Source organism: Fusarium tjaetaba (genome assembly GCF_013396195.1).
Source record: "Fusarium tjaetaba strain NRRL 66243 chromosome Unknown NRRL66243_c0000177, whole genome shotgun sequence".
NCBI classification, from domain to species: domain Eukaryota; kingdom Fungi; phylum Ascomycota; class Sordariomycetes; order Hypocreales; family Nectriaceae; genus Fusarium; species Fusarium tjaetaba.
In genome coordinates, this window is record NW_023501373.1 from 37,629 (window position 1) to 54,827 (window position 17,199).

At 48.0% G+C, this 17,199-nt stretch overlaps 7 protein-coding genes across 7 annotated transcripts; 3 read left to right on the top strand and 4 right to left on the bottom strand.

Moving 5' to 3' along the window:
• Positions 1–297: 297 nt before the first annotated feature.
• FTJAE_8251 (ubiquitin-conjugating enzyme) lies at positions 298–842 on the bottom strand (the record flags this gene model as incomplete). The annotated part of the gene is made up of 3 exons (XM_037355048.1): positions 298–478; positions 540–758; positions 826–842. 3 exons carry the CDS (start codon positions 840–842, stop codon positions 298–300), a joined length of 417 nt encoding a protein of 138 aa, XP_037204644.1.
• A 680-nt stretch (positions 843–1,522) lies between these two features.
• FTJAE_8252 (NAD-dependent epimerase dehydratase) lies at positions 1,523–2,662 on the bottom strand (the record flags this gene model as incomplete). Its single annotated transcript, XM_037355049.1, has 1 exon — positions 1,523–2,662. One exon carries the CDS (start codon positions 2,660–2,662, stop codon positions 1,523–1,525), a length of 1,140 nt encoding a protein of 379 aa, XP_037204645.1.
• Positions 2,663–2,970: 308 nt separating this feature from the next.
• FTJAE_8253 (uncharacterized protein) lies at positions 2,971–4,387 on the top strand (the record flags this gene model as incomplete). The annotated part of the gene is made up of 7 exons (XM_037355050.1): positions 2,971–3,057; positions 3,109–3,149; positions 3,315–3,345; positions 3,422–3,579; positions 3,636–3,692; positions 3,746–4,100; positions 4,151–4,387. 7 exons carry the CDS (start codon positions 2,971–2,973, stop codon positions 4,385–4,387), a joined length of 966 nt encoding a protein of 321 aa, XP_037204646.1.
• Positions 4,388–5,220: 833 nt separating this feature from the next.
• FTJAE_8254 (uncharacterized protein) lies at positions 5,221–10,612 on the top strand (the record flags this gene model as incomplete). The annotated part of the gene is made up of 8 exons (XM_037355051.1): positions 5,221–5,396; positions 5,443–6,325; positions 6,378–8,101; positions 8,151–8,537; positions 8,599–9,219; positions 9,274–10,012; positions 10,064–10,372; positions 10,424–10,612. The coding sequence occupies 8 exons, from the start codon at positions 5,221–5,223 to the stop codon at positions 10,610–10,612; spliced, it is 5,028 nt and encodes a 1,675-aa protein (XP_037204647.1).
• Positions 10,613–10,671: 59 nt separating this feature from the next.
• FTJAE_8255 (uncharacterized protein) lies at positions 10,672–12,808 on the bottom strand (the record flags this gene model as incomplete). Its single annotated transcript, XM_037355052.1, has 6 exons — positions 10,672–11,013; positions 11,066–11,619; positions 11,673–11,857; positions 11,911–12,002; positions 12,051–12,725; positions 12,782–12,808. 6 exons carry the CDS (start codon positions 12,806–12,808, stop codon positions 10,672–10,674), a joined length of 1,875 nt encoding a protein of 624 aa, XP_037204648.1.
• A 576-nt stretch (positions 12,809–13,384) lies between these two features.
• On the bottom strand, positions 13,385–14,995 carry FTJAE_8256 (methylmalonate-semialdehyde dehydrogenase; the record flags this gene model as incomplete). The annotated part of the gene is made up of 2 exons (XM_037355053.1): positions 13,385–13,801; positions 13,850–14,995. 2 exons carry the CDS (start codon positions 14,993–14,995, stop codon positions 13,385–13,387), a joined length of 1,563 nt encoding a protein of 520 aa, XP_037204649.1.
• An 826-nt stretch (positions 14,996–15,821) lies between these two features.
• FTJAE_8257 (anter-specific proline-rich APG) lies at positions 15,822–16,893 on the top strand (the record flags this gene model as incomplete). Its single annotated transcript, XM_037355054.1, has 3 exons — positions 15,822–15,943; positions 15,999–16,682; positions 16,734–16,893. 3 exons carry the CDS (start codon positions 15,822–15,824, stop codon positions 16,891–16,893), a joined length of 966 nt encoding a protein of 321 aa, XP_037204650.1.
• Between the last annotated feature and the right edge of the window lie 306 nt (positions 16,894–17,199).

Here is a 17,199-nt window from a genome sequence, read left to right on the forward strand (position 1 = left end):
TTAGCCACTTTAGCCAGACCAGGGCTGTAGCATTCCAGTAATCGAAGAGGCTTACTTCACTCGTCAAACGTGCGTAAATAGGGGTACTCAATGTATAGTAGTATAGTCTTGGGAATCTTCACTATGGTGTCAATGATTTAAGCCGTCGAGAATGTCAAGATTCAGTATCTGTAGATCCACCGCCAGCTTATGGAGTGAATGTGGCGAACTGTATGTGACCTGGCCACCTATAACAGTCTGAGCTGCAGTTCATGTCGATGACACGGCTTTCCTTCCTTATTCGATGACACAGACCCACTATAGAGCGTCGGATAGCCTTAACATAACATCGCCTAGATAAGCTTCCTCCAGAGTATAGTCTTTGCCATTATTGCGATCGATTCCAACGTACTGGAATGCCTCGAGAACTGCGTCTTTAGAGTATCCCATCTCAATGAACGGCTCGATCAAATTCCGATTGTACCCTCCGTAACGAGCACTACTGATGGTCAGTGGATCTGTTATTCATAAGAGAATGGGAGAGCATCGAAGAAACAAACCTGTCCGTTTCCGCAGCTGGGGCACCTGCGTACTTTACGGCCCACTCCTGAGCCCTTTCTCTGAACACAGGATTATTCCTCAAAAACAGCGAGTTTGCTTCTTCATTGACAGGGAAATTTGAGTCAGGTTGCTGAAGCAGCTTGACTATCATGCTCAAGGTGGACTTGATAGTATTGGTTGGTTCCCATGAGCCAAGAGCACCTGGTGCAAGCCCCCCCCTAGTGTCGTCAGTTTCAGCGCCCGGTCAGAGGATATCATAATGCACTGTGTAGTGCAATGTCGTACCGTTTCATAGTAGACATTAGGATGATATATCTTTTGATTGAACTTGATTGACGGCTTCGCAAATGGGTAGTCATCGGGCATCACGATGCTGATGGTGTAAGTGCCTCCGAAGTAGGGTGTATTTGGCGGAATTGACAGAGAAGCTTCGAGATAAGTTAAATCAGCTGGGTAGAATGTACGCACGTTTACACCGGTGTCCTGACAGTCCCCAATTTCTTTAGCAATACGCCTCGTGCGCGAGCTCATTGCCGTGGATATTTTGAAATCAGTAATTGAGAGATGTTTTGAATGGAGTTGGGGCAATTAAAGATGAAGTATGAATGGAAAAGAGTGTATAAGTTAGGGGAAGGGAGGAGATTAAAATAATAAGGTCGATAATACCACGTGTTGTTAAAGGAAATTGGAGAATCCAAGACAGCCATATAGAATCTCGATTGGCCAGCCAAAGCCATGAAATGCAAAGTGAAGCACTATTGGAATATTAGATTAGTCTAGACCATCAGCCACTGTTATTATGCAAGATTAAGCTAAGACTAATGGGACCTAGTACCTATTGATGGCACTTATTTTCCTGCTGGAGAGCGGCTTCGGCAAGTGGAGAATCTTTAATTTGCTAACAAATTTAACAGTTACAGGTATCATATCCAGTATAACCGGGTACCTGAACTCAAGCACGCCAAAGGAGTACTTTGTTGACCTATCCAGCCTTACCAATGCAGCTTTCCAGTGTCCATGGTCTCTTCCCAGTCTTTAATGCCTCAAGCTCATCCTTAAAATCTTGTCTCCAAGCATTTTCCAAACGACTAGGAATCCAACCAACCAGTCGTTGCAGTTCAGTACCTTTCATCGACTTGGTACCCGCCCATCCGCGTTCCGCCATATCAACAAGACCAGCTGTGATCTCATCCGCCAGCTCTTGTAAAGCAACATCCCTGATCTCCTTTGACGGAGGCGTATCTTGACGAGGCAAAATTCCTTCATCGAACGCGGCATCAAGACACCTTTGCACGATCTCGGTCTGCAAAGCCCTCCCAACAGCTGGAAAAAGAATGCCATTCTTCCCAGTTGGAATATAGCCTACTCCACGGTCTTCCCGATCCAGAATAGTTCGCGTGAGAAGTACAAAGGCGTCAGCAAGATCCTCAACATGAACCCAGTCCCAGTTCGCAGTCTCGTTCAACTTGAACCCATATCCGTGCTGAATAATGTAGCGCATTATGATAGGTATGATGATGCCCTGCTGGTTGAAAAGTCCTTTACCAGCACCAAAAATCACAGGCGTATTGAGGCTGACAGCTTGCACACCAGTCTCTTCAGCTGCAGTCAAGACGCGAACCTCGGTGGTCCTCTGAGGATAAGGCTCTCGCGCGTCTTCAGACTTCAAAAACTCATAAACGGCATTCCCGTCCGTATCGTTCCATTCCCTATCCGGATACGCTTTTTGTGTAAGTGGCCGATCAGCTAAATTGCTACAACCTGAAATGTGCAATAGCCAAGGCGGGGGAACACCTGGTTCAACGCGACGAGCGAGGCCCCGCACAAAAGCTTCGGCTCCGTCTGGAATAAAACCTGAGCCAGTGTTGATGATGAGCTCGTAATTGGATGCGATATCCCTGATAGAGTCCATGTCATGGAGACCAGCCCATTGAATGGGATTCACGCGGTCGCCGTAAGCCGAGCGAAGTTTGGCGGCAGCGTCATCACTGCGGATGAGGAGATCGATAGTGAGGCCTTTAAGAACCTCATCTTGGGCTTTTATGAGGTGGTCGAGAACAGTACCACCGACATAGCCTGTTGCGCCGGTAAGAAGGATCCTTTTGACAGGAAGACGAGACATGATGTTTGGAAAATTCGAATGAGGTCTTAACAGTCCAGGGAAAATGGAACAGATTTGATGTCAGCTTCAAGTTACCATTGCAATAGCTCAATATCCAACACTAATTAGGTAGATCCACATTGTGATCGCCATCTGCCCAATAACCTGGCGCCTGGTAGCGAGGACTGGATTCAATCTCGGTTGGCTGCTGCTTACAGGGATGATATCATGCAATGTGATATGTGATGAACTGGCGGGCCATAAATGCAGACCGAAAGTCCGGTTCAAAAACCCCGCAAACGTTACAATTTCTCAACTTTATTGTAGCCATGGCAGATGACAAAAGTCCGAGCCCAGACCAGGGCCTCGTACCTGAAACTCAGTCTCCGCCGAGAGAAGATCATTTGGAAGTCGACGTGTGTTTCCCATGGGTTACTTTTGCTGAACACCGTGCTGACTAGGTCTAGGAAGAGGAGACTCTAGATAATGATTCCACATACAATCTGTCGTGAGTTATCGACACCAATGGCTCCCGATCCGACTAACGTCATCTCGCAAAGGGAGGGGTCAGCCAGCCAGACGTCGTCAATCAACTCCAGCATTCTCAACTACAGATACATGGTGGTGTTCACCTGACAACCCCAATCATCCGACTTACTAATAGAAGACCAAGAACGGCCGCCGGTATCATGCTTTTCGTGAAGGTGCCTACTTCGTGGTACGCAGAGCTTTGACGACTAAGTATCATTCAGATCGAAATGCTGATGTAACCTCTCCCAGCCCAACGATGAAGAGGAGCAAACACGAATGGACTTGGTACATCACATTTACTCTCTCATGCTAGACGGTGCTTTATTCTTGGCGCCTATTGGTGACCATCCTCAGCGTGTTCTGGATCTGGGAACTGGCACTGGTATCTGGGCGATAGACTTTGCCGAGTAAGTCAATTATTGCGTGGTTTGCCTGTTTTACTCTTGCTAAATTTGCTTTTCAGTGACTTTCCCTCGGCTTCGGTCCTGGGGACGGACCTTAGCCCTATCCAACCAGAGTGGTATAGCAACTGTCCTCACGTCCATGGGTGGAAGCCGACTAACTATACCGCAGGACTCCGCCAAATTGTCGATTTGAAGTAGACGATTTCGAGGCTGAGTGGCTTTATCACACGCCCTTTGACTTCATTCACGCACGGGAGCTGGAAGGCTGCATTGGCGATGATGATAGGTTCTTCCAGCAAGCCTTACAACACCTAGCTCCTGGCGGCTATATCGAAATGCAGGCAGTCGCGGCACCATTTCTATCAGATGATGGTACTGACGTAAAGGCCGTCAACGCCCAGCTATGGTTAAAGACGCTGTGTGAAGGATCTGCCAAGTTCGGCAAACCAATTGATTGTGCTCCTCTGTGGAAGGATAAGTTGATTGCTGCTGGTTTTGAGAACGTACGGGAAGAGATACGCAAGGTATGCACGAGACCTAACTATCATTTAATCAATATCTAACATTGTAACAGATGCCACTCGGGTCATGGCCCAAAGACCCGAAGCTCAAGGAAATTGGCAAATATCAGTCTATCCAAGAGGCTAAAGCCATTGAATCATACACACCACAGATCTTCTCGGCTGTACTTGGATGGTCACAGGAAGAGATACAGGTTTTTATGGCAAAGGTCAAGAATGAGATCAAGGATCCTTCGATTCACCTTTATCTTCCTGTGCATTTCCTTTGGGGACGAAAACCTGCGTCTTGATACTTGTGTTTGCGGAGTCAAACAGGATTGGAGATTGAAACCTAAAATCTACCATCTATGTTAGCATTTATATATTGATAGTGATGATATTTAAAGTTAAATGGGATTTTTCAGTGTAGTGGCTTGATATGCCTCGCTGAGGCGTCATAAGCTTTATTCTATGAGTGGGGTTCCCTTTTGGTCAAATCCACGAGTAAGTATCAATCAATAGTGATGATATTTATCGCCCCCACCGCCGCCGCTGGCTGACACTACTGGATCAAGTTAGATACGTTTATGGTACTTGTTTTTGTCGCTTGAAATCTGAATCGGCGGGTGGATAATCTATAATCCCAGGAACAATTCAACGGTCACGGGTACAGATAGCCAGGCTAATTGATTCACCACTCGATAACGATGAATTGTTCTCGGAACTACCGGAACTACCGCCAATGAAATGAGCTAGCTACGCGCTCAACGCGACAGAGACGATGCCGATCCTAAGATTGAGCCAGTGTAAACTGTTCGCCCAAAGGCTAGACCCGACTCCTGCAGAAAGTGGCTGTTACAGACCCTGGGAATCGAACGAGAGCTGAAAAAATCCCTGCTTTACACTAACCTATCTGGAAGAAACCACTACTGCGCCTCGATAGGCAATCGCAACGGCTGTCAGGTCACCCAGCCCCAAGCTGCGAAGTTGCCTGGAGGTTATCAAGGCAGATGGGAGATGGTCTGATTGGGATGGGCATGCGCCGAGGCTTGAGCTCCCGTTATCTTAGTTCCCGCACTCCACAGCCTTGACTTTCTTCCATCTTTCTATCTTGAGTATAAGTTGGAGAACGCATGGAATTGCAATGAGCGCCATTTTTGGGTCTCAAGCTTGCGACGAAGCGCAAAAGCTTATCGAGAAAATCGCTGTCGGCCATGGCTACATCGAGGCTGCAAAGCTGGACGCGATGCCGACTGATATACGACGAGTAGTAGAGGAAGCTCTGAAGAGCAATTCTAAATCTGATGCCGCTGCTACAGAGTAAGCAATCGCCTTCAAAGACTTACCGCATCTAACCTCTCGCCAGGCTTGTAGAGAAGCTGGTTGCGGGGAACATCAATGTCGCGTTTGAGCTGCTCCAGAATGCAGACGACAACCAATACACACGCGCCAGAGCCGCATGCGCGAATCCAGGTGTTCAGTTTATCGTTACTCCAGATATGGTGATAATCGGCAGTAACGAGGACGGCTTCACAGAGAGCAACGTCAAAGCTCTCTGCGATTTCGGAAAGTCTACCAAAGATGGCACGTCAGGCTACATCGGACAGCCAGGCGTAGGTTTCAAGTCTGTTTTCACTATCGCTTCCAAGGTCCAAATCGAATCTGGCCCTTACTCATTCTACCTCCAGCACGAGGACAGAGATCCTGGTATTGGCATGGTAAGACCTCACTGGACCGAGCTACCCACTCTCCCCGGCCATGTGAAGGACCATGAAGCATATGGCGGCCTCTTCGGAAACCGGACAAGGATCATCTTGTTTCTCAAGGAGCAGAACAGAGAAGATCTACGGAGTAGCTTCATTAGCCAGCTGTGGGATACGCCCGACAGCGTGCTGCTGTTCATGAAGAACCTACGGTCACTGAAGATTACGGTACTGGGTGAGGATAACAAAGTTCAGCGCTCGAAAGATGTACTTCTCGACCGAGATTTATTCGGTTCTGGAACTCAAATCACAACAGCCAAGAAGCTCGGTCCGAGCCAGCTCAAGACATGGAATCGCTATCTGGTTTACAAATCAACAGTAACGGGTTTGCCAGCCAACCCGCATCGAAAAATTGCTCCAGATGCTTCTGCCAAAACGCACAGCGCCGAAGTAGTACTGGCATTTCCTGTTGATGTAAAAGGCGAGCCAATCATCGAGTCCCAGAAAGTATTTGCCTACATGCCAATTTCTGAAAGCGGATTGAGTGTAAGCACATGCACCCATAGCACTTGGATCCCAAAACTAAGCAATGATCTAGTTTCTGGTTCACTCTGACTTCGTTACCGATGCCACGAGACAAAAGCTTGTTCCCTTCTCGGACAGAAACGTCAAAATTAAGACGGCAGTTGAGGATGCACTCGTAAAGGCAGTCCAAGACCTCTGCAAGAAACCTGGCACACAATACAAATGGATGCGTTTCCTTCCCCAGATCAACCAGAACGGGATAGACCCATTTTGGCTTCTATTCGATACCACTTTAAAATCCAAAATCTCCAACGTATCAGTTTTGCTTACAGGAAGGGGCGAATTCTCGAAGCCAGTCTCTCTCAGGCGCCTTTCTGCGGACGAATTGGACCAGTATGGCGCGCCGCTATTGCCTGATCTGTTCCAAGAGATGTATCTATCTTCAGAATACGAACACCAAGACCTCGATAGTCTCACTTATTATGGACTAACGTACATGACGAGTATGGAAACCTTGAGGAGGCTAGAGGTTTTCACCAATAGTGATGATTGGAGAGCGAGAACCTTTAAGGATCGAGATGAAGATTGGCATGGCAGACTGGCGCGTCTCATCCTCGCAATTTGTCACGATCCGCAACATGACCGCAAGACCTCTATTCGCTACTTGAATATCATCCCCCTTGCTTCAGGAGATTTCAAGAGGGTCAGTTACAACGAAGAGGACCACCCATTCTATGACAACATGATTGATGGCATTCCCATCCCTGGAGATCTGGGCTTCCCAATGCTTCTACCTGCTGCCACCGCGAATCCGGATTGTCGGAAGCTTTATGAGGTGTTTGAACCAAAGAAGCTTACTTTTCAGCAAGTTCGAGCAAAGATCATAAACATGTATAAAGATCCTGCCCAAGTGGCGAAGCTCGACCTGGCCAAGTCAAGGGCCCATCTTGTGTTTCTCTATCGGATTGAGCCGAAAGATATGATCACTAAAGAGGAGCAAGAAATCATGGTTATTTTTGACCAGAAGCTACGTATAAAGCGTCCAAAGCATGAGTATGTATACCTCCCAGGTGAAGGACCAGTGGCCCCAGGGAAAATCCTCAACCCTCCATTCCCAGAGGGCCTCGAGCCACCAGACGTATCACTCGTGCATCCAGCTTATCTTGAAGATCCACCAAGCCCATCACCCGGTCATGATAAAACATGGATGCAATGGCTATTCTTCATTCTCTACTGCGAAGAAAAGATTCAATTGTTTACTGTTCGAGAACCGCCCGCAGAAGCCGACAAGACTTACTCGCCGGAGTACAAGTTTCTTGTCAAAGCTTACCCGGGTCTTACACTTCACAGACTCATGCTGAACTTTCAAAAGCCAGAAGTCAAAAAGCAGTGGGTTGATGATAAGAAGGGGACTGCTCTTATGAGAAGAATGGAGTTTCTCTGCACTGATGGTGTGAGGCATCCCTTGGAGGAGACTCTGCTTCCGCTCCCAAAATTGCTGCAGATTTGTGAGAAGAGCTTTGCGTCAGTGGACAACATGCCGTTTCTCAAGCTTGATGAGCCGATGAAAGACGAGGATGTTCCTGCATGGCTCGAATTGGCAGAGCATTGTGGCATTGGGACTGAAGACGACACCAAGTTCACTTTGGCGATGTTGGGCTCCATTTCTAAATCTAAAGCTACTACTGAGATCACGAGTGATTTATCAAAAGCTGTCACTAACCTGTACCTCGAACTGCATTCTCAGGTTCCCGATGGCTCTTTGAGTGCTACCTTTGCAGTACAAACACAGATCAGGTAAGCTCCTGTTACCAGTCTCGCCAACACAGCATGCTAAGGATAGTAGAAACTTCTTCAGCAACAACAAGTGTATTCTCTGCGTACCTCTCAGCCCAGGAGATGAGAAGAGACGTACTCGGGTGCAAAACTGGGCAAACAAGTCCGCATGTCTGTGGAGCGCGCCTGGGGGCATTAACGTCTACAATCCTCTGCAGTCTTTGTGGTCCCCAGTAATGGCCAAAATGGAGCCCGCAGATCGCAAAAAGCTGGAAGATTTCTTCAGTGAGACTCTCGCAATTCGCGACATAACCGAACACGACGTACTCAGTGAGCTGCGTCACTTGTCTCGTTCCTTGGATCAGACGAAAGACTACTCGGTGGTGACAATGGAGCTTTACAAGATCCTTCAGGCACAGACGGAGAACCTCAGCGAGATCAATACCCTTATCATCAAGTAAGAACCAAGACTCCCAACCTGTTTCTAGCCTTCAGCGCTGTTACTGACAAATTTGTAGGCAAGCATTTAGAGATTCCCCCCTCATTTATCGACCTTGGGAAGGGGCCAAAAAGTGGTACAAAGCTCCAGAATGTGTCTTTTACAATGATTGTCGCAGTGGGGACGAGATGGCCCTGGAATATTACTATCCAGATATGTCACCCCTTTTCGTGTCCTTACTCGAGGTTCCCAAATTGAGTCCTTCCCTTGTCTATCAGAATCTCCAGAATGTCAGAAACACTGTTAAGCCTATTCCAGACCTCAAGAAACTTCTTTGGTCGCTCCTTGATACCCTAGCTGCAGACACGGCATCATCGAGTGTGTATGCGGATAAGATAAGAGACTGTCGAGTGTTTCCGGTCAAGCTGCCGTCCGGAGAAGTTCAGTCTATGAACGCAATGGGAGATTTCTGTATAAATGACAGACCTGCATACGCAGCAGCCTTGAAGGAACATGCCAACTTTCTCGACTTTTCTGTTGAGGAGGTCCATCGTCTCAAGCTAGTCATTGAGTGGTTGGGATTGACTAAGCGATACCTTTCAAATGTCGTAACGGAAAAGACGTCCGTTGATGAATCTCAAGGCACTGAAGACACGGTTCTCGCCCATGATATTGCTAGCAAATCTGCCGCACTTGCTATGTTCGTCACACAACCTCTCAATGAAAATTTTTATGGGCTAACATGACCAAATAGGATCTCTTCGCATTTCAGCGATGGCAAGCCGACGGTAAGAAACTACAACCTTCAAGATACGATCCGTAAGGTAGAGGTCTTCCGTCATCCGGACATAAAGACCAACATCACTTGGTATCATGGCTTCAAGGTCATTACAGTACCGCTTGCAAAAGGTGGAATGCACTTCAAATCGGCCTTGTTCGGCAAATGGCAGTTCTACATTCCAGAAGACGATGACGATCGCGACTACTGTATGGCGACTGAGTTTCCGCGGATGTTCGCTGCTCAGCTTCTGGACTGCCCATTACACGCTGTCAACCCTCAAGCGGTGATCATCACTTCCAGTGTCCTTCGAGCTAAGCCTTCTAATGTTGGGCGTATCCTCCAACATTATGGGATATGCGAAGCGGGTGCATTGTCAAGTTATACACCCGAACCACCTCGTACACCAGAGAGACGACGAGACAACGCTGCCCCCTCGCCTTCTCCATCACCGCATTCAGTTATTAGATCTCCTGTCCCTGCTGTGAGCGCTGCTCAGGTGATCCGCGACGCCACTACTCCATACCAGGCCATGCTTGTTCAAGCTGTCAATGTTGCTCGCATCTCGACGTTTCCACACAAGAATTCAGTCTTTGACATGACTGCAATCTCACAAAGTCTTGCAGAAAGTACAGCTCGTTCTGGACTGTTCAGATTCTATGTCGGAGACCAGACAGAGTGGCAGCGAATGGTTGGTGCCGCTGGCGAGTTATATGTAAGTGCACGCCTCTCATACAATGATCCTTTCTCACTAAAAGATAAATAGGTCTTTGAGTTGCTTTCAACCCTTCCCAATGCCCTCCCCGGATGGTCTCGAGATAACTGGCAAAGTACTGTCAGACACCATGCCAGCATACACCCTGACTACAACTCCCTTGGAAATTGGTACGGGACAGAGCAAGGGGACCTGTTCTTTGACGATGTGACAGGAACATTCACCAGCTACTTGATCGACAAAGGGTATCTCGAGGACAGCTGGAGAAAGGAGCGACCAGAGTACTACATCGAAGTCAAGACCACAACATCGGCTCGTCTCGACACGCCATTCTACATGAGCAAACATCAATATGCACGGGTAATGCCTTGGTTTACCTGTTTTCAGATATACCTACTAACAGAATTCCAGATGCAGTCGTTTGGTGAAAGCGTGAATACTGATACGCAACGTCGGAAGGTCTATATCCTGTTTCGGGTACACGGCTTGGAGTCAGGACAAGTTGGTTTGAGAGTATTCATCGATCTGGAGGCTTTGCGCAAGAGCGGGGATTTGGTGTTCGAGGCTCAGAGTTGGACAGTAACACCAAGAGCGAGATGAGTATGTGCCTAGGAGGAGACCTTCAATACCATTGTTTCCGGTATATCTTATATCTCCTATCAATCTTCCTTTCCCTCCTTGTGCCAGTTCATATTTTTGGCTGTTAGATATCTAAACCCAGACTCTGCATCGCCCCTTTCGGGTGTATTCTTCAACCAGAGAACCCAACAGTTCATCAGGACAGCTGTGAGAGGAACAACAGTTGCAAAGTAGATCCTTACTTGCTGATTCTTGGATTTGAAGTCAAACATATCGGTGGAGAACATGGTGGCGATGAAGGCTCCAGGTAGGAAAAGAATCGTCAGGATAGAGAGAGTCTTCATTGCCTTGGAGTCTCGAAGTGATTCTCTAGCCAGCCTAGCTTGTAGGTAGCTATCGTGCTGCGTGATCAGATTGTATAGCTACCACTTTGTATCAGTCATTGGATTCAAGAGCATTGACGGTGACACTTACAACATTTCGTTGACTCTCAATCTTTCCAGGAAGACTCTCAATGTCCGAGTCCCTACTCTGAGACATTCTAGAGTATATCTCCACCACGACTCTCAGCTTACTATCGTTCTTCAAATCCTCCTGCAATCGGGTACCAAGTTCCTCCTCAAACTTTCGTCGTCGACCAAGTTCAGCAAGCTTCATGCTACATTTGTGCAATGTGATGCTCAAATCCTGGTATAGGTTACTAGGATCATCTAGCTTTCTCCTTTCTTCAAATTGCCGCAGGAGCTTCTCATCTACTATTCCAACATCTGCCAGAATAGAATTAAAAGCCGACAAAGTAGATTCGTAGTGAGACCTGAAAAGCTGTACTGGTAATAGAGTTCGGTGGTAGCCATGCCGGGCAACGAGGTCACGCACGTCGCCGAAGACCCGTCTTAGATCAACGCCAGCATCAGCTTGAATAACACCAGATAGTTTGCTGGAATCTCCCGCAATATCACTGTCGACCACCGAGTAAAGAAGTAATGACCAGAAATCTGTGCTGTAGAATGGCGTCTGGATGATGTACACTGTAGCCTGTATTAACTATGGTTCGGGGTATAATGCGCAAGGATCTCCTAACGTTTAAAAGCTTTGCTGCCTTCTTTACGTTCGAACACTTGGAAGCCTCTGCGGTCATGTCGTCGAGAGATTTCAAAGTCGTCGGGGAGTTCGAAAAAGTCGGATAGTAGTGCGACAGGAGGTTCGTTAAGGAGGCTTTCCAACTTGTTGAAAGTCGTGAGCTTATCCACACTTGACTGCCTTGCACTTCATTGCCTTGTCAGCGACTGTGCAATGGAATATAAGTGTAAAGAACATACATCAAGTTACAGAAATGAGTAGGCCTCAGCTCCTGCTGGCCCTGTTCTCCCTCTCGATCCGCCTGTGTCGCTCGTGCCGGGGCATCATTATTCTAGTGGAATCAGTACTGAAGTTGCGATATGAGAGTAGGCTAACATACAGGTGCCTCCGACATCCAAGAGAAGTACTTTGCCAATTCCTCTCGATCTATTGACTTGGGCAACACGTTTCGTGCATCAACAGCGGTATTGCTGTCCCACAGATCGATAAACCATGATTCGGCCTTGTCGTCCTTTGCCTGATCCTTTTGGAAAAGGTCTCTGATAGTCTGGCCGATAGGTCCCCATCGCGGAATGTCGTCTGCGTCGATAACGGTTCGTATTTTATAAAGCTGGGAGAGGTCAACGGATCCGAGGTCATGTATACCCAGGCCACCCAGCTCATAAGGCAGCAGAGGGTATGCCCCGGGATCAAAGATCACAGGGTCATCCTCACTACCAAGGAAGCCATCTTGCATATTTCGGAACGAGAAACCGGAAAAATCAGCCTTGACATTGACGTTGGCCTTGAAAATCTCATCCGAACCCCGTAAGAGTAAAATCGCCGTTTGCAGATACGGCGGAACACCCACTTTGAGATTCGGATCTTCCATAATGGTCCAGTTCACGACATTCGGCTGGTCTATGGCGTTTCCTTTTATGGATTTGTAGCCAGAGAGCACAACTCTTGAAGTTCTCTCTACCAAGACGTTTCCTCCAGCTCCCAGGCCCAGATCACCAATGATAACAGCCCCAGCGTTGGCGTTCAGTGTTGGCTCCTCAATAATAGTCTCGAGCTTCCGAGAGTAAGAACTTCAGGGCAAGATACGAGGCTATGCAGGGGCTGACTTACAGCGAAGGCCGGGCCGTCAGGCGCCATTGCAGAGATAGTTGGACATGTCTCATCCCCGTAGAATTCAACGTTGATCTCAACTGATTTTATCCGGACAGCTGCCCTCCGAGGTAGAAAACTGAACGACAAGACCAATAGCGTGGCTTGCTGCTCCGTTCTTGCATCTATGCGTCCATGGATAACGCCGATAAGCTGTGACCGAATTGAGTAGGACGAGGAGGTTGTATCTACAAGAATCTGGCGCTGAAAAGGATCCTCGGGATGATTTCTAACCATGGCGATGGCGCAACAGAAGTGAAGTTGAATAACCGATTAGCTAGGTTCACGAGCCTGATGGTTGTGAAAGGAAGGGGAGGAAATGTATTGAGGGGGATGTTTTTGCTGACAAGATGGCCTCAATTGATCCCTGCAATGACGGATGCTGTGAGCCAATGCTTCGCTATGAGTATGCAGCTATAGACAGGGATCTTTCAGCTCTGCAGGCCCCCAGATTTGGCTACGACTTCGAATCAGCGCATCATAGATAGCCCATATACTTTGTGAGAAACATTTGATTCAAGTCTAGTTAATCACATTTACCAAGAACTACCATCAAATGTAAATCTAAGAATTAGTAGGCATGCTCGTCAACTTCTCCCCCGTGCTCGCTTCATCCGCCCTCCAAAGAGAAGTAACAGTCTTCCACTGTGTATAAAACCTCAACCCATCCTTTCCATAAAAGTTGGCAAGACCAGTTCCCGCCACACTGCGCTTGTTCCCTGTGAACGAAAACATGGGCAGAGGAACAGGGATCGGCACGTTGATGCCAACCTGTCCAGCGTCAATTTCTTGTTGGAAGAGTGAAGCCTTGGCTCCAGAGTTTGTGAAGATGACGGCTCCGTTGCCCCAGGCGTTGGAGTTGATGAGATCGATGCCGTCTTTGAGGGTTTCTTCTTCCATGCAGAGCAGGACGGGGCCGAAGATTTCTTCCTTGTAGCATTCCATGTCTGGGCGGACGCCGGAGATGACTGTAGGACCGACCTGCATCATGTTAGCGACTCGATGGTATGTAGAACGTGGTTGACTTACCCAGTTGCCATCAGGGAAACCCTCAGGCTTATATCCTCGACCATCAAGTAGAATCTTAGCACCCTCCTTCTCGGCGCTTGTGATGAGAGCATTACAGCGATCTCGACTCTGGGGAGTGATCAAAGGTCCAAAATCCGACTTTGAGTCGAAGCCGCTGCCAGCGATATGGTTCTTCGCTTTGGCAACTAGGTCCGGCAACCATTGCTTTGCATCTCCAAGAGTGACCAAAACACTTAGAGCCATGCATCGCTGTCCAGCAGCTCCAAAAGCAGCTCCGGCAATTGAGTCAAGGGCATGATCCTTGTTGGCGTCTGGGCTCAGAAGAGCGTGGTTCTTTGCTCCAAGGTTCGCTTGCACGCGCTTTCCGTTTGCTGAGCCTCTTTGGTAGATATACTCTCCAGCCTTGTTAGATCCGACAAAGGAAATAGCTTGAATCTCAGGCTCGTCAAGAAGGAAGTTGACTGTGTCCTTTGATCCATGGACAACGTTGACGACGCCTGGTGGAAAGCCGGCTTCTCTGCAGAGCTCGGCAATCATCATAGCAGCGCCCGGATCGCGTTCCGATGGCTTGACGATTATGCAGTTTCCAGTGACAGTCGCTACAGGAAGAGACCACAATGGAATCATAGCTGGGAAGTTGAAAGGGCAGATGGCTGCAACAACACCCAATGGGTTTCGGTACGAGCGTGTTTCCATATCCTTCGCAACCTCGAGGACTTCACCGCCGAGCTGAGTCGTGATTCCGCACGCAGTCTCACAAACTTGCAGTCCACGAAGAACATCGCCCTTGGCATCAGCAAAAGTCTTTCCCTGCTCCGTGACAATGCTAGTCGCAAGATTATCCATATGCTCCCGGATCAAATGCGTAAGCTTAAACATTATCTGCTGCCGCTTAATAATGCTCGTCCTCTTCCATCCGGGAAACGCAGCCTTAGCTGACTTGACTGCTTCTTGGAGCTCATCGTTGGTACTCTCAGGAACACGTGTGATGACATTGTTGGTCGCAGGGTCATGAACTTCGATCCATGACGATGTCTTTGAAGAGACGAGTTTGTTGTCGATGAAGTTCTGTGTGTCCTTGGGCTTGTCCAACTTTTCGTGGTTGCCGGGATAAATGACAGACTGGTAGATTGAAGTTGAAGGCATTTTGGGGGAGATGTTGGTAGATGGAAGAAACAAAGGATGGATAGGATGATATGGTGAGGCGGAGACCTTCCCGATATAGGAGCAAAGAGCGGTCGCCTCCGTTCGGGACAGACCGACAATTACCCCGCACTCTACCAAGGAGAGCGTCTCGTGATGGCTTATCAGCGTTGGCGGGGCCGATAACCGTTATCGTTGGAGCCTATCGGAGTGGGTTATCAGAGACATTGATGATCGTGTCACCGTTGGTTTTCGTGGGTCTGTTTGATAGGCTTCATCTAATCTCCGTTTATTTTGGAGACTGAACATCGTGGCGCCGAGTTGAGGCTCCGATTGACTTGAGATCGATGTCTTCACTGTTGATTCCTTTTGCCCGGCATTGCTCCTCGCTGGACTCCACTACTCCAACTAAGCTTCCCACTAACCTTTTGCCTTAGTCAGGGGATTCAGAGCACCTTGTTTGATAACAGGGAGTGTCCCAGAGGCGTTGAACTGTCGGGTTGAGTGATGTTCGTTCGACACTTTAAGGCAAACATAAACTTCCAGTCATTAGGTTTCGATGTAAAAAACCCACATGCATAGTACCTGATCGATCGGTATTTATGTTAGCTATACCCGCCCGCAGCCGGCATATAGGGTTAGAACCATTGACCCCCAAAATGTTCCGCCTTCTGGAAATATGCCAATCTGGTCTTCGGGGGATCGACCACCGAGATTCAAGAAATGGCTTCCTATTTTAAGTCTAGCAACACCCCAGATTTTCTATAGACTTGATAGCCACGTCTAAGCACTGTCTTTTGGTCTCATTACTGTCAGTTCTGCCTCCAATATGAAACTATTCGTCCTGTTCTCCCTCGCCAGTTCGCTTCATGCAGCAGTCGCGGCACCTTCAGCGGAGAAGCATTCTCAAAAGAAATTTGACTTTTCTAAGATTCACAAAATCGTTTCTTTGTAAGTTTGTTGACAATCCGCTACTTGTTGTTATTATGAGTCTCATATTCACCAGTGGTGATTCATGGACGGACACTCGATTCAATACCTCTGGGACCCAGCCTTCCATCTCCAATCCGTTCGGAAATACCGGAAAGACAAGCTCCAATGGCAACATGTGGCCAATGTACCTGACTACACAGTGTAATCAGTCATCCGTATTGTTATATAACATGGCTGTCGGCGGTGCTGTCACTGATGTCAACGTCGTCAAGACTGGACCCAACGACGTGGTTACTCAGGTCAACAGATTTGACGCCTACTTACAACAGCTAGGGCCAAAATTCTTTTCACCAAAGCATACGCTATATACAGTATTCATCGGCATCAACGATATATACCGCACCATCAATGACGCTGACCAGAATGAGACGGTCATCAAGATCATGGAGCGCCTAGACGAGCTTACAACTGAACTACACGGCCACGGCGCCCGCCAATTCCTCTTCATCTCGACGCCGCCGCAGTCTCTTTTCCCGAATAACGTGCCTAAGTCCATCGCTCCAACTCTCAAGGCAGCGTCTCAAAACTGGAACAAACAGCTCCAGCAACTCTTGAGACAGCTTGACCGCAAGTTGTCCCACAGCACCTTTTTCTTGTTTGACATTGTCCCGTTGATCACTGCTGTTACTGAGGATCCTTCTCAGTTCCCTGAGACCGCGGTGTACAAGAGTACGGGATTCTGCGCAGACTACAAGGCGTAAGGCTATTGACTTAACCTTGTGACATCATGGAGACTGACATGTGTTAGTGGCACGACTACGCCAGACTTTAAGTCTGACAACTGTGAATACAACGCGTCGGGGTACATGTACATCGACGGTGCTCATCCAACACAAGCGTTTCACCAAATCTTGGCTAAGAAGATCGCTGAACAATTGGTTGCTGGCCGAACCATTGACCGGCCTTGATTGGACTCAGAATGGTCAATTGAGTAGAAGTTGCTCCCACAACATGTGGCAAATGAAGTATTGACATAGTGTTTGCAATGAATATACCATTTCCACATATTAGGCTAAAATATTGACCAGCTTCCCCGCGTACAACCTTGTCTGTTGGGGGCATCACAGAAGCATTCTGGAAGTCTCGGCATAGAAAGGGCCGAGGGTAAATTGAAACCATTTACAGATCGACATGCAAAATTAGACAGAATTCGCGGGGGCAGCTCGGTGCCGCATTGTGGTGATTACTCCAGATTGACTCTGCACCTGTGAAGA